General features: G+C 36.0%; 1 protein-coding gene and 1 non-coding gene across 2 annotated transcripts in view; both read left to right on the top strand.

Moving 5' to 3' along the window:
* Positions 1-15,421, top strand: part of RXFP1 (relaxin family peptide receptor 1) — an 88,427-nt gene that overhangs the window by 29,748 nt on the left and 43,258 nt on the right. The window contains exon 2 of the mRNA XM_074338389.1: positions 4,909-5,046. Within this exon, the coding sequence (XP_074194490.1) occupies positions 4,909-5,046 (138 nt within the window). The remainder of the gene's footprint in view (positions 1-4,908; positions 5,047-15,421) is intronic.
* LOC141572979 (U6atac minor spliceosomal RNA) lies at positions 2,051-2,176 on the top strand. Its single transcript, XR_012498568.1, has one exon. It is a non-coding gene; the product is annotated as a U6atac minor spliceosomal RNA (small nuclear RNA).

Below are 15,421 nucleotides of genomic sequence, written 5' to 3'. Positions count from 1 at the left end.
CTGTTTTTAGTCAGATAAGGGAAGATCCCAGAAGACTTCCTTCTGCATCTGTTGATTTTCAAATGTCTTTAGCTTAAAATAACCTTCATACCAACTTTGGGGTTCCAAATGGGTTCCCACACCTGTTAAACAATATTTTAAAAAGTAGAAGAAGGAGGAGGAAGAGGAATGGTGGGAGGAGGGGATACAATTATAATTCTCATGCACATATAAAAATAAAATGTCTCAAAGACTTTATTTAACTCATTTGCTAGTGAGAAAACCAGTAAGATGTTACAACCAAGTCAAAGGAGAATACAAAACACACACACACACACAGATCAATAGAAATGCTGAAATAAATTTGCATAATACATGCAAAAATCACCAAGATCTAATCATCAATGTATCTCACAGTTTGTTTCTGTCAAACACAATCTACATTTCTATAGACAAAATCATTTGCATTACTATACATTTTCTACAACTTGCTGTGGTTTTAAATTCAAAGACAATGTAAGGTAGAAATAATCTAGCCCAGTAAGACTTATCTTGTTTGCCCATTTCAAAGTCTTTTACAGTATTTCCTGTGAAATCATACCTCTTTTATCTGTAACTTCTTTCATTTATGATCTAATTCAAGTAGGCAGAGTTCTGTGCCCCAAGTAAATAGCAGCCAACTTCCTTCACAAATGTCTTCACTATCACATTAAAGTTTTATTATTTTCTTATTCCTTCCACCTGACAGGGCCACGATCCTTATAAATATTGTAATGGGTAATAAATTTTGAGTATCTTCTGATTTTTCTCTGACTCTGCCTGCACTGACGACACTGGAGACATACTAAGGACATATGCAGAGAACAAAACAGAAACTTCATGGGCTTAGTTACTTCCTGGACACTGACTGGTCAGTGAACAATGGCACATTCTCTTCACTGCACACTCTGTTCCAACTTTAGTTATCAAATGCAGTTACTAAATGACCAAGATTCAATGCTCTGAGTAAACTGGCGTCTGTTCTTACCAATTTTTTATTGGTGTATCCAACTTGCAGCCTTTATAGGCCCATATGGATGCCAATTCAAATACAAAACTATTCAACTATTCAAAGGTGGCATTTCAACCACTCTTTTTTTTATTATTATCATGTAAAATTTTATTTTATACTCTTGCAAGTGCCTTTAGACTTACTTGGAAAGATTTTTTTAAATATTATCTTTGTCATATATAAAAAGAAAGAATATATAAGTGAAACAAATTGGTTAAGCCTAAAACTTTTTTATATATTCAGAACCCAACTTTTCTGGATTACTTTATTTTTTTAATTAAAGTTTATTGGGGTGACAATTGTTAGTAAATTTACATAGATTTCAGGTGCACAATTCTGTAATACATCATCTATATCTCACATTGTGTGTTCACCACCCAGAGTCAGTTCTCTTTCCATCACCATATATTACAGGATCATAGCCAATGTAGTCGGTGATTTCTCACATTCAAATAACAATACCTTTTGTGAAAGAAATTCTGCCCTATATGAGAACATGGATGAACCTTGAGGACATTATGCTAAATGAAGTAAGCCAATCACAGAAGGACAATACCTCATGATTCTACTTACAAGAGGCATTTAAAATATTGTAGTCAAACTCATAAAAGCACAGAGTAGAATGGTGGTGGCCAGGGGCTGGAGGCAGGGGGTCATAGGGAGTTGCTAATTAACAGGTATAAATAAGTTTTAGTTACACAGAATGACTAAGTTTTAGAGATCTACTGTACAACATTGTGCCTTTAGTTAACAATACTGTATTGTGCACTTAAAAATTTATTGAGCGTAGATACCATGTTAAGTGTTCTTACCACAATTATATTTTTTTATATATAAAATGGAAGAACTATAAAAACTCAATAAAACAGGACTTGCTCAGTAAGGTACTTCTGTGAGAACAGCTATTCTCCTGTTTCTTTAATGTATGAATCCATCTTTTTAAGTGAAGTAGTAATAACCATGGCAGCTTTGGATCCAGAGAGATAATTAGGGGATTATGTTATTCAAGAAATTTTTCAAGTATTAAAAGAAAGGGGGAAAACAAGCACTCCCCTTGACAAGGATGGAAGAGGCACTCCGGCCTACACAACACATATATGATTAAGGCATTGTCACCAATTTCGTGGCATTTAGCCTTTTTTTTTTTTATCCAGTTTGGGATGATGGAAAATTCTGGAGATAGATAGTAGTGATAGATGCACAACAATGTGAATGTGCGTAATGTCACTAAAGTGTACACTCACAATGTATTAAAATGATAAATTTTATGTTATGTACATTTTGCCACAGTAAGAAAATCCATTTCAATTCCAATATTGTTTTATATTCCATCCCGTAACCTAATAGTGTCACACATAGTGATCCTTTGGAAAAGCTTATGGGGGGGAATTTTTTTAGTTGTTCTTTATAATTCCTGCTTCCTGACTGCTCTGGCTACACATATGTTTGGAAGAAGGTTAGGTTACTCTGCATGAGCATCATCTAAGAGATACGGAGTTTGCAAGAAATCCATACCCAGAGAAGGCAGCAGCCAGAGAGGCTGGAAAAGGTGAATCCCCATTAGGACCCAAGCCACAAAGACTGTATAAGAAGTATCAGTCTAAAGAGGATAGTTAAAATAATTCTTATTGAAATACACTCTTATTCTCACCCCTTTAAAATTTTCAAACCATTAAAATATTTAGGTTAGCACACGACAAAAACAGTACGCAGGGGCATTTTGTATAAGTGGGGCTCCACAGAAAAAAAGTGAAAACTCGAAGCTGTTAGACTTGATGGCTTATCTGCCATTTTAACAAAGGGTGACAAATTGTGAAGTGACTAGACCTAAATCTAATTATGATGCAACATCAGATAGCCAAACTTCAGGAACATTCTACAAAATAACCTGCAATTTTCAAAAGTGTAAAAGGTCATAGAAGAGAAGGAAAGACTGAGAAACTATTCCAGATCAAAGGAAACTAAAGAAATGTGACAATTAAATGCAAGGAATGGTTGTGAACTAGATTATTTTACTATGAAGGACATTTTGGGGGCAATATGTGAAACTTGAATGGGTTCTAAGGTTTCAATGGTAGTAAGCTATCAATACTAATTTCCTGATTTTGATGGTACTAGTGTGATTATTTAGGTGAATGTTCTTGCTTATACACACCAAAATTTTAGGGGTGATGGAGCTTAGGTCAAGACTTTACTCTCAAATGGTTCGGGGTGGGAGGGAATCATTCTTTACACTGCATTTACAGCTTCTATTTAAGTTTGATATCATTTGAAAATTAAAAAGTTATTTTAAAATATCACTTACTATTTAAGATTTAGATTATATCTGTTGAATTATGCTATTAAAATGTGGGACTAATTTCATGCAGAATTATTGAAGAGCTAGTTCTGCTTCTAAATATAAATTTTAAAGACAGGACACAATATTCATGAAAATAAGTTACTCTGAGAAGAGTTTTGAAAACAGCATGAAAACACAGTTATGTCTAGTTAAAACATCTTCAAACAGTAATTGTCTGAAGATTGACAATTTATCAAAGAATTTTCTGATTATCTTTTATCTTAATAAATATATGAAAGTAGTCTCAATGCAGATCAATTTATTTATATGTACACTTGAGGTCTCTGAAATGTATGATGTTCTACCAGTGACGTCCTGTGGAATACAGATCCTTTGTTTTGATCAATTTGTTGGAAAAAAACTGATAAATAATTTAAAAATAATTTCACAAGTGGGAACACTATTTTCAACACAGCTCATTATTTCATAGATTCGACTATTTCATTCCTCACATTATGTGCTCTAAAGCCACTAAGTACAGTCAAAACCTGACTTAAATTAATTGCTTCTCTATGAGAATACCACTTGCCCCGTTATTAAAATGATTCACTGTATCTTACAAAGGAAATAGACACTTTTATTCTTTTCATGTTTTCATGATAGACTACAAGTATGTTTTTTACATAATAACTTTATTGACTGTTCAAACTATTCTGTTTTTATTTCTTCATAATTGACAGTTATTCTGGAAAGTGTCAAAGATTTACAAACTTGGTAAGGCTAATAAGCAACAGAATTATACTTGGCGTCTACAATAACCTTTGAAATTATATAAATCTGAAGTTTTACAATGGCATAGTTAACTTATGTCCATGCAAAAACCTGCACATGGATGCTTATAGCAGCTTTATTCATAATTGCCAAAATTTGCACACAACCAAGCTGTTCTTCAGTAGGTGAATGGATAAACTATGGTACATCCAGACAATGGAATATTATTCAGGACCAAAAAGAAAGGAGCCATTAAGCCACAAAAGATATGGAGGAACCTTAAATGCATGTTAGTAAAATGAAAGAAGTCAATCTGAAAAGAGCAGGAACTCTCTTTTTCCCTCAATGCTGTATGCCCAGGGCCTCACACTTAGAAACTGTCCAATATACTCGTAAGAATGAGCACATGGCATCTGCATGCCTGATATCCTCTATGTCTTCTTCGTCTTCTAGTACCAGACCAGCCTTGAATCTGAGCTAATGCAGTAAATTCGTGATTTTTAGAATGATTGGCTGAAAAAAAATTTGAAAGGAAAGAAGGGAGCTAACCTGTAAAGTATAGGCAGGCATTTCGTAGCAAACAAGGGTGGGAAGGACATTCCAGGAGGGAACCAGTATGTGAAAAAGGAAAGAGAGGAAAATCCTGGCATCTTCTGAGGATACGGAAAAGAATATTCTGTTACAATGGAGGTTCTTGGAAAATACTTGGTGTCAGGCTAGTAAGCAAGGTGAGGGTTGTACATGCTGGGAGGATATTGGGGTGCGGGGAGGGAACCACTTTTTGCAGTGCTTTCATATTAACCTTTCTTTCCCTTTCTCATCCCAGTTTCTCATGGGAGTGGACAGGATGTCAATTGCTCCCTTGGCTACTTCCCCTGTGGGAATATCACCAAGTGCTTGCCTCAGCTTCTCCATTGTAATGGTGTGGACGACTGTGGGAACCAAGCCGATGAGAACAACTGTGGTGAGTGAAGCGCCCGTAGTCACAGCAGGAACCAGAGATAAAGGGCTGAAGGGGACGTCACCAAGACCTCTCATAACAAAGAGAAATGAAAAAGAGAAACCTACATTGCAATACAAAATATGTGTCACTTAAGGAAATCTTACATTGATTTCATTAGCTTAAAATATCCGTTCTTTTCTATGTATTAGTATCACAGCCAGTATTTTAGGAAAGTGATTCTGCACATACTACGTGTACTAACCTGCAAATCTGCCCAGTTATGTCTGAAGAGGCAGAATGGTGTAGAAATGGAGAATGTGAGTTCTGAGCCAAAGTGCCTGGTTTGAGCGTGAGTACAAACAGTAGGCGATTGTGTAAACTTATGAATATTTTTTACCCTTTCTTTGTCTCACTTTCCTCATGTTGTAAAAGGGTTCAAAACTTGTAGCTATGCTAAGGGAATTGGGGAAGATTAAATGTAGAGAGTCAGAATAGTGCAGGCATACAGCAGGCACTGTTTAAGTGTTACTGCTGGCTCACGGGGATGACCAGGAGAGGACTCAACCCGGAGCAGCGACCAGGTTCTTGTCTACACACGAGAAAGAATTCAAGAGCAAGGCCGATGCAAAAAAGCACAGGAAGTTCATTGAGATGAAAGTACACACTAGAGAGGGAAGTGCGGGCAAACTCAGAGAATGAGTTGCATGGAAGAAGTCCCTCCCGCAGGGGTATTTATGCCTCCCGAAAGCTGAAGTTGATGACATCCCATTGACATGGCTCTTCGGTTTCCTCCCAGGAGGTGGGATCCTCAGTTTCCTGCTCTGTCCTCCCTATTTGGCTCCTCGGAAACTGTCATGGCATCCAGTGCATGCTGGGAGTCATAGTAACTTTTCAGTTAGGATTTTGTTCAAATATCTGAAGCCTCAAAAACACATATTTATAAAAGAACTTTAATTGGCCAGATCTGACTCACTGGAAAAAATGAGCTTTGGTTATTAATGTAAAATAATGAGATTTCTCAATCATGGGGAAATAAGGTACTATTTTTGGAAGACAAGGACATACACAATTCTAAGTGCTGTAAAATAACTGATACACTGAAGAGGCCTTGCTGTTCCCACTCCCTCAAGTATTATAGACTTTTAAAGTCACCACCTTGAAGAAATTAAACTTCAGAACACTGTCTCTAGGTGGTGGCAGTAAGAATAAGCACACTATCTAAAATGGTGAGCTTAAGCTACAATTACCTTTGATTTAAATGGCTATACATATGTGTTTTTATCCTTAAATATGTGTGTATGTGTGTTCTCTTCTTTAAATATATATATATATATAATATAATATATGTATAATACATATATAATATAATATATATAATATATATAACATATAAATATATAAAATAGATATAGATATAGATATAGCATCTTAAAGTAACTCACTACTACGTACACAAGATTTTTTTTTTTAAACTGCCCACTGCCGACCATTTCCCCTTCAACCTGCTAGCAATTCAGGTAGGGAGAGCGACCTGAGAGCTCCCCACCAATTGAAATGTTGGCAGGAAGCAGGAAAAGGAACCTGGTAGGAGCAGCAAATTCACCTCCAAAAGTAGTCTCTCAGTGAAACAGATTTGGAGACTCTTGCCTTAGTGCTAAATTTAAAGAGACCAAGTAACAAACATTAGCAATCTGTAAAGTAATAATCCTTAAAGTTGTATAAGTTTCTCAGGTTTCACCAACCAGCAAATTCAGATGGAAGCCGTACAGCATTGGAGCGTAGAGATCAAGCTGGGGAGGCCTGGGCATAAATCCTGGCTGTTTTCTTTACGGGACATGGGAAGGACAGGAGTATATCTAGGGAGTGTTAAGAGGATTCAGTGAGAGAATGTTTCTAAGATGCTTAGAGGAGTATCTAACATATAATTAGCACTCAATAAATGTTAGCTGGTGCATCAGTCAGCGGTAACTATATTACAAACTTAGTGACTTAACGTAGAAACCTCTTATTTAACTACTAGCAATTCTGTGGATCAACAGCTCAGGCTAGGTTTGTCCAAAATCAGCCGTGTTGGAATCTCTCATGCATCTTAGTAATCTGTGCACCAGCTGTGCTGTCATACCTGGGACCTTGTGTGAGGCAACCGGGTGATTGGCTCTGGTCCTCCAGCAGGCAAAGCCAGGCTTATTCTCATGGGAGAGACATGGCACCCGGCAGTGAAGCGGAAGTCTGCAGGGCCTCATCTCCTGAAGATGTAACTATAGTTACATTCATAGAGATGAATTATGTAGATTTGTATATTTGGCCCTTAATTATATTCATTACACTGAATCCTGGTGAATATTAATAGAGAGAATATAATAGACCTATTTCTTTATAGTTAGAGTTAAATTCTGATGACAAGCATGGGCTTACCTTTTGTGAAAACAACACTTAATCAGAACAGAAATCTGGCCAGTGAATCTATCCATAATGGTTTCTTTGTTTCCCCACCTCTTTGACTTTCTTTCTCCCAGTGTTTTTATCCTACTCTCTGTAGGTTTTATGAGCCATGCTCTCTCTTTCTGTCTCATGGTTTTCCCCATCTCTTGGCTTCCATTTTGACTCTTTAACTGTCCCCCATCCCGTTTTTTACTCTTATCAATTTTCCTTTCTGTTTCATACTTGTCTTTTTCTCTATCCTTTTCTCCATCAAACCAAGTCCACCACTCTTATGAAGACTTGTCTATGTAACAAATGCGATGTTAAACTGTTCCCGGTCTTCTTCTGCAAGAATTGTATAGCTCTCTTGAAGTTCACCTAAACCAGCAAATCTCCAAATGCAGTTCTGGACCAAACCCATCAGCATCATCCACAAATTTGTGAGAAATAAAGATTCTCAGGCCCTATCCCAGACCTATTGACTCAGAAACTCTGCCAGAGATAAGCTATTCGTGTCATTTTGATGCACAGCAGATTCTGAGAACCAATGACCTAAGCCCCAGTGAGCAAATTAGGCATGCATGCAAAATGGTAGCCACAGCAGAAATAAACTAGAATCAAGTTTTTAATATGGCATGCAAGTGTTTTAGCTTGCTAACAAACCCCATTATTATCAATTATCTAAAACATTTTGTCTCTATAAGAAAAACTGACACTTTACTAGTTGTAGTCATCTGAAAATACAAAAAAAAAAAAAACCACACAAGAATTCTGATCAAAACTGCATAGCTGAGCAGTGCACATGCAGCTGTTTCCATCCATGGGGAGGCTGAAACTTCCCAGGAAGAATGGCAGAATCGCACCACTGTCTTTAGAGTCCAGGTAATAAAAATTACGAGATGTAGTTATTTCTTCTTGCTTCTTATTGCTTTAATTTTCTTCACCAGCTGTAGGTTTATTTTTTCCTTCACTTTATAGTTTTTGGATAATTTAAGTTCCCCAGGCTACTCAATTTTAAGGCATCTATATTTAAAGTCTAATTAAATTAAGTCAGAAAGTTGGTTCTTTTTAGAACATGGAAATCTTGGCTTATTTGAATAAGCAGCATTAAATATATTTGCAATCACATAAAATGCACTATCTTAACATATAAATAAAAGAAAACCCCACAGCTAAAAAATCACTTTTAGAATGATCATTTATAACTTAATAGTATATTGTCAAGTAAAAATTATTTTTCTAATGGATAGGAGGCCTTTTTCCTTAATAAACCTTTTAAAATGTGTCCTAAAACATACCTTCAAAAACCTCTCCCTTGTTCTCTTAAGCTATTTAAACACTGACACCAATAATAATTATTAAAATTGAGAAATAAGTCAAATGGAAATAGTGATAATAAAATTTAGGGGAGTTAGTTTAAAAAGTGAAATACCATCAAATAAATTAAATTGATTCCCCATATATTGAACTGTAATATGAACTAATCATATTTAGAAAGAACTGTTACTTTTGTATTATCACAGGCATCTTGAACAAGTACTCTTAGTTGGGTATTTTAAGTTCCTGGTTTTCTTAGAAAACCCGTTTCTCTATAACAAAACACTTTACTGAATGTTTTAAAAAGTTAGTACAAAATGCATAAGAAAGACATCAAATCACTGAGCATTTTTCGTGTACACAATATAAGCAAAAGCAATAGATTTAAAGTTTTCAATTGAATTCACTACATTGAGATGTTTATTTAAAAGGAACTTTTTGCATTTCCAGATTAAAATTTGCTAGCATTTCTTCTTCTGTATTATAAACAGATGGCTGTACAAAGAGGGCTCCCAGGTACGATTACACAACCCCAACTTCAGCCCCTTGCTAGAGGCAGGTTGAATCATTACACCACGAAGACCCAAACTCTGATGCCTCCCTCCCCTCTATAGACTTTCTTTGAACATCCCTCACCTGCTCTACACTGTGGCAACCTTGTCTGCAGGCAAAGGATGAAGATGTTGGTCATTCTGATTCCATGTTAGTATTTCCATAATCCATAGGGAAAATGGAAACCTCTTCTGATACCTTTTGTATAATAGGTTAGTATCCACTAAAAATTCATGTCTACCCAGTACCTCAGAATGTGACCTGATATGGAACTAGGGTCTTACAGATGTAACGAAGGTAAGGACTTTCTGGTTTCCGCAAGATTTAGCCCAGGGAGGAGGAGGGGGGAAGAAGACCCTTCCCCTCCCCCTCTCTGGACCATGTCTCTTATCTAGCCTAGGAACAGCAAAGCCCAGTTTTCTTTTTTGTTTTTCCAAATCTATTATCAATGCCTAAACCTAGACCTTTGAAAATCACATAGTATTTGACTCCTTTGTTATCTGCAAATTTCTGCGTCATCCATTCCCCAAGGCAATGAAAGCAGAAAACTTCGACTGCCTACTATAGGAAAAAGGGCATACATAGAGTGCAAGGAATTCAAAAGAAGAAAAACTTTGTTAATACCCCAGAATATTTTCCTGTCCCTGGCTTGGCACTGCTAATCTATGAGAATTAGATAAACAGTATTTATTTGTAATTGTGGTGATGGTGATGTATGGTTTTTAATAGGGTTATAAAAATGTTTGAAGTGTGTTTAAGGACTCATAATTTTTAATTGGGCCTGCATTTAAAATTCTGAAACACTAAATACTCCTTCATTTTCTAAATACAGCTTTTTATACTGCTGTCAAAATGAGACAATACCAGGCAGTTTGATATAGAACTTAGCTCTTCTCGTTTTAGAATATTCCATCAAAGTTGGCCATTTGCCTTTTCTAAGATTAAAAACACAGGAGGAAAAGTGACATGGGTCATAAATATGTTTATTAATATACAACCATGCATTATATGTTAAAAAAGATTGGTTTTCTGTTATTCCCAAAGTAGCATTGGAAATACCTAGTAGCTGAACCCTTGACTTTTCTATAAACAAAAACCATGTTTTTTACCTCAATATGTTTATCTGTTTATCCAACAATGTTTAAATGTGTTTGGATTAACTCCACAAAGACTTTCCATTTTAGGACACTTCCTACTCAATAGGACACAAAATACAGTTTCTTTAATGGTTCCAATTTTCTTTAAAATATACCCAGGATAATGTTACACCCCTTAATTTCTTCAAAGAGTTGGCTCCAAAGATACTAACAGCCCAAAAAGAGTCAAATTCATTCTATCCAGCAAACTGCTATTGTCATTCCTATTTAAGGACATTCCACCCAACTAGTTGGATAAATTCCTCTGCCAGGTCAGGCTGCATCTCAAGGTTTATTCTAATAGCCCAGGGTCTCTAGGGATCATTACCGTCTGAAAAAAAAGATGCTCCACTGTGTCCCAAGAATGGGTGCTGAGAACTGAGTAAATATCTTAGAATCAGGAATGCACTGCTTTGCATAAATCCCAGCTTTATAGGTTAACCACATATTCATTCATTCATTCATCAATAAACACGGATACTTTGTAAGCTGTAGGCTTTAGGCCTTCGTTTAAATAAAAGAGATCATTGCACACCCAGTATCGTTCCTGTCTCTGACAGAGACCCAAGCCCTTCAACTTTTGATTATTCAAAATCCAGACATCAAGGGAACCTGGGGGTGGCTTCTGCAAATCTAGAAGCAGAGCCCAGAAATTTGCATTTTTACCAAACACTGCAGGTGAATATCACACCTGTTAAAGTTTTGAAATGATTCACTTCCCAATGCAAACAATTTTATTACCCAATTCAGAGCACCTAGAAAGTGATTAATTAGTCTAGAGCCGTGGTTTTCAAACTTTAGCAGGCATCCGATCAGCTGGAGGGCTTGTTAAAATGCAGTTTGCTGGGCCCCATCTACAGAGTTTCTGATTCAGTGTCTCTAGGGCCCAAGAATTTGCTTTACTTTGAAGTTCCCAAGTGATGCTGATGCTGATGCTCCTGGATCTGCACTTCAAAAATCACTACTCTGCATATACTCTTTCTTCTGCAAATGCAAAAGCAAATACTTTCCAAAAGCATTTGCTTTATATGGTATCTGATAAAAAGGGTTAAGCAAAATTAAAGATATTTCATGAATGCCTGAGTTCTCCTTTCATCACACTAGCATGTATTATTAATTCCAAGTAGGGGTATAGCATGCAGCATTTCCCAAACATATTTTACCCCAGAACTCTCTTCTCAAGGAGAATCCTGGGAAACTAGGAGACAAGCCTAATACAGCACCATGACAAATAAGTGCATGCCGGAAACTTAGACCTTTCTCATTCCCATCCAGATCTCCTGCCTTGAAACCCAGCCTCCCTGCCCCCTCCAAGCCAATGACAGGGGAATCTGTCAGCATAGGAGAGGGAGATGCATTGTCCAGAAGTCACAGTGGTGTGTCTCAACCACTTATCCACAAAACTAAATTGTAACTAGTATTTGGTGCAAATGAAATAATATTTTAGTACTTTATATACTTTATGCACTTCATGACAGCTAGTAAGAACAACATTTTAACTACATTAAAAAAGTACCTTAGTAGTCACTGAAGTATATAAAAAATACATAGATTAGGAAGGTTATTTCCTACTATACTTTCATAAAGAGATTATATATATATATATATATATATATATATATATATATATATATATATATATATATATATATTAATTGTAACAAGAGAGATATAAGCAAAGTGCCCTTAAATTATAAATTTCTTACATTAATCTCATTTGAGTGTTTTGGATACCTGATTATTGACAATCAGCAACCTCGCTAAAGAAAAGAAATATGCTCTTTCTGGCTGACAGGGTTTTTCTGTTACTGAAGCTAGCTGTCTGCTGCAATGTGACTGGGCTGACTGGGGTGAATCTCATGATGCAGTTATCCCAACACTCATTCTAAGAGTCACCTAAGGCATTAATGGAAAATATAGATCCTCAGGCCCAATACCAACCAAATAAATCAGAATCTCCAGTAGAGGAGCCTAGAAACTTGTATTTTTGATAAGTACCCCGGTTCCCAATTTTTCTTGTAGCGTAAGAGAGACTGGGTTTTCTCTAAGTGTCTTTGAGGACATCACCTCATCATTCATCCATTCAGTCATTCAATTAGCAAATATCTGTTGAGTTCATGCAGCATGCAAACCCAGATTTCTCTTGATCTGTGTCACAGCACCATTACATTCATTACATTCATTTTTTTAGCTAAAAAAATCTTGGTTAATAAATATATATATATAAATATATAATGTATAATATATGTATAATATATAATATATATGTATTATATATAATTTATGTATAATATATATGTGTGTACGTGTATATATAATATGTATATGGGTATATATATATATATATATAGATAGATAGATAGATAGATATAGATAGATATAGATATATATAGATATATACAGATATAGATATATAAATCTCAGTGTTGTTCATACAGCATTACCAAAACATACAGGAAAGCAAATCTCCTAACAATACTCTCTTAGTACAGTGCTTTTTACACTACCCTATGATGTCTCAAAAAAAAATCAAAGAATCAAATTTCAGTGAGATCATTAATAAAGTATGAAAAACCATTCTACTCACTGCCCCAATACATCCTTAAAATATAAAGGATACAGGATTTAAAATATAGAAACACATATACTAAAAGCTGTTTTCTTAAAAATGCTTACTTTCCACTTTGCAATTTTGGCTACATTTCCTAAGTTATATAGCCCTAAATTATATAAGAAAAAAATGCTTTGGGAAGGCAGAATGGAAGGTAATAACTAATTACTAAAAAGCTCGTTTGTTTGAAGATGTTGCTGTTTAAAAAGGGATCTCTCCCACATAATACATGCTGTGACTTGGGGAAGTAGAAGCAGATTTGTCCTGTTTCTTTCTGCCTTCTAAAATTCCCCACTTCCCTTCTGACATCACCTCTTAATTCTCTTCCTTTCCCTCTTTTTTTCCAACTGGTGGGGATGGGATGAGGTGCAATGAGGTAGAAAAGAAGAAAAAAAAGAAGAGTAAGATTAAGAAAGGCACAGAGAAGAGAAACAACATAAATAACTACCTAGTTTGGATTTGTTGGACTAAAATGTTGCAACTAAGGCCATATCTAGTGAACCTCTGGTATGAACAAGGGCAAGAGAGTGATGGTGGGGAACAAAAGATGAGGAAAGAGCCCTACACTATTAATGATAAAAATGTAGCAAATTGAAATAGTTCATTTGTAAAAGTTCAGTAAAGTGTAGGGCTTACTAAAGAGAAAATCAACACCTTCTGGCGGTCACGCAGCCCCATGATCAGATGAATTTCACAGTAGCAAAGAAACACAGAAATAGGCCTGTGCTCTGGAATGCTGTCACCTCAGCTAATTTCCATTGTTCTTTCCTGAGGTCCAAGGGGATGTGTTAGGAACATACACGCGAACATGAGTGTGTACCTCCTCTTCCCACAAAGTGCAACCGGCCCTGGCTGCCTACAGGTTAAGTCCTTCAGACACTACACAAAAAAATCATTTATAAAGAGAATCAATGCCTCAACATATCCAGAGCCAAATGATTTATCTTCCATATTTTATGTATAACATTTATCAATGGATAAATATTCATAACATTAATGTAAAAATTAATTTTTTAAAAAATTTTTCATAATATCTTGATGATTTGCAATGCTTTCATTGATTCCATGCATAACAATAATGATGAACTTAAATCCCAGCTAATAATGACTTCTGTTTGTTATTTAAATAAATGTTTGTATAAGTCACACAAATAGGATATAAGAGGCTCAATAATGGAAATGAAACAGATAACAGAAAAATAGGTAACAAATAGTAATAGCTAAATATTTAAAGCTGATGTCACAAAAAGTTGGAATTCTACAGGTAGAATATAAACTGATTGAATAATTTATTGGCCTAGAAAAGAAAAATTTAAATAGTGTTGTTTTAATTATTTAGTTATTTTAAATAATTATGTTTCTTAGTAACTCACTTAAACTCCTCAGAATCAGTTTCTTCATGTGTAAATGCAGATGACAATAATGACCACGTAGAGCAATTGTGAGGCTGAAATAAATTACCCAGTACAATGTTTTAGGTACTTGCTAAATATTAGTTCTCCCAGATGCTAAGTGCCAATATTGAATTTCTCTGTTAACATGGGGGGATTAAAATCTCTCACAGAATTCTTCTTTTTCATACCTAAAGACATGAACCAAGTTTTTAAAAGTGAAAACCAGCCAAAAAGTCAACAAACTCAGCTAAACCAGGAAAGACAATTTAATGCCATAAAATTCTAAACCTGGCAGCCAAGGAAACACATAGACGATTCTGGAGCCCAGTAAAGCAGAACACATTATAAGGATCCTGACCTCAGAACCCATATGGGAGAGGCCAGAGAATGCTGAAAAGTGTCACCAACATTCCCTGTAGTGAGACCCCAAAATTAAGCTACACTGAAACTCATGGGTTCAGAAAAAGTGCACTATTTTGTTCTCATTCGTGAGATTCCACTTGCGCTCCCTAAATGAGCTAAATGCCCAACCATATTTAAACCATATTTTAATCCAATAATTCATTCGGTCTCTGTATCTATCAGGGTTTAATGTAAGAAACAGAACCCACTCTATGTATGTCAAACAGAAATTAGATAATTACAAAATTTTCAGAAGGGCTCGAAGAGTGGGAGTCAGCAAGATCCCCACTGGTGCCATTAAAGCCAAGGGCACACCCCCATCACTGCAATCCAGAATCTGAGACAGCAGCTGACCCTGCTGCCCCTTCCACCAACACCACTGCGTCTTAATACTCACCAAGCGGGTAACACGTGAAATGCCCAGCCACTGCCACGCTGCCTCTTCACACAATGTCTCTGTGTTAGACACTGCTGCAGGAAAATGACCTCTGCCTCTCTTCCCATAACCAAAATACATGTGAGTGCACCCCAAGTCCTAGCTATAAAGGAGATGTGAAAGGTCT

This window comes from Rhinolophus sinicus, linkage group LG07, assembly GCF_036562045.2.
Source record: "Rhinolophus sinicus isolate RSC01 linkage group LG07, ASM3656204v1, whole genome shotgun sequence".
Classification (NCBI taxonomy): Eukaryota; Metazoa; Chordata; class Mammalia; order Chiroptera; family Rhinolophidae; genus Rhinolophus; species Rhinolophus sinicus.
The sequence above is the reverse complement of the archived record's forward strand: the minus strand, read 5'-3'. Positions and strand labels throughout refer to the sequence as shown.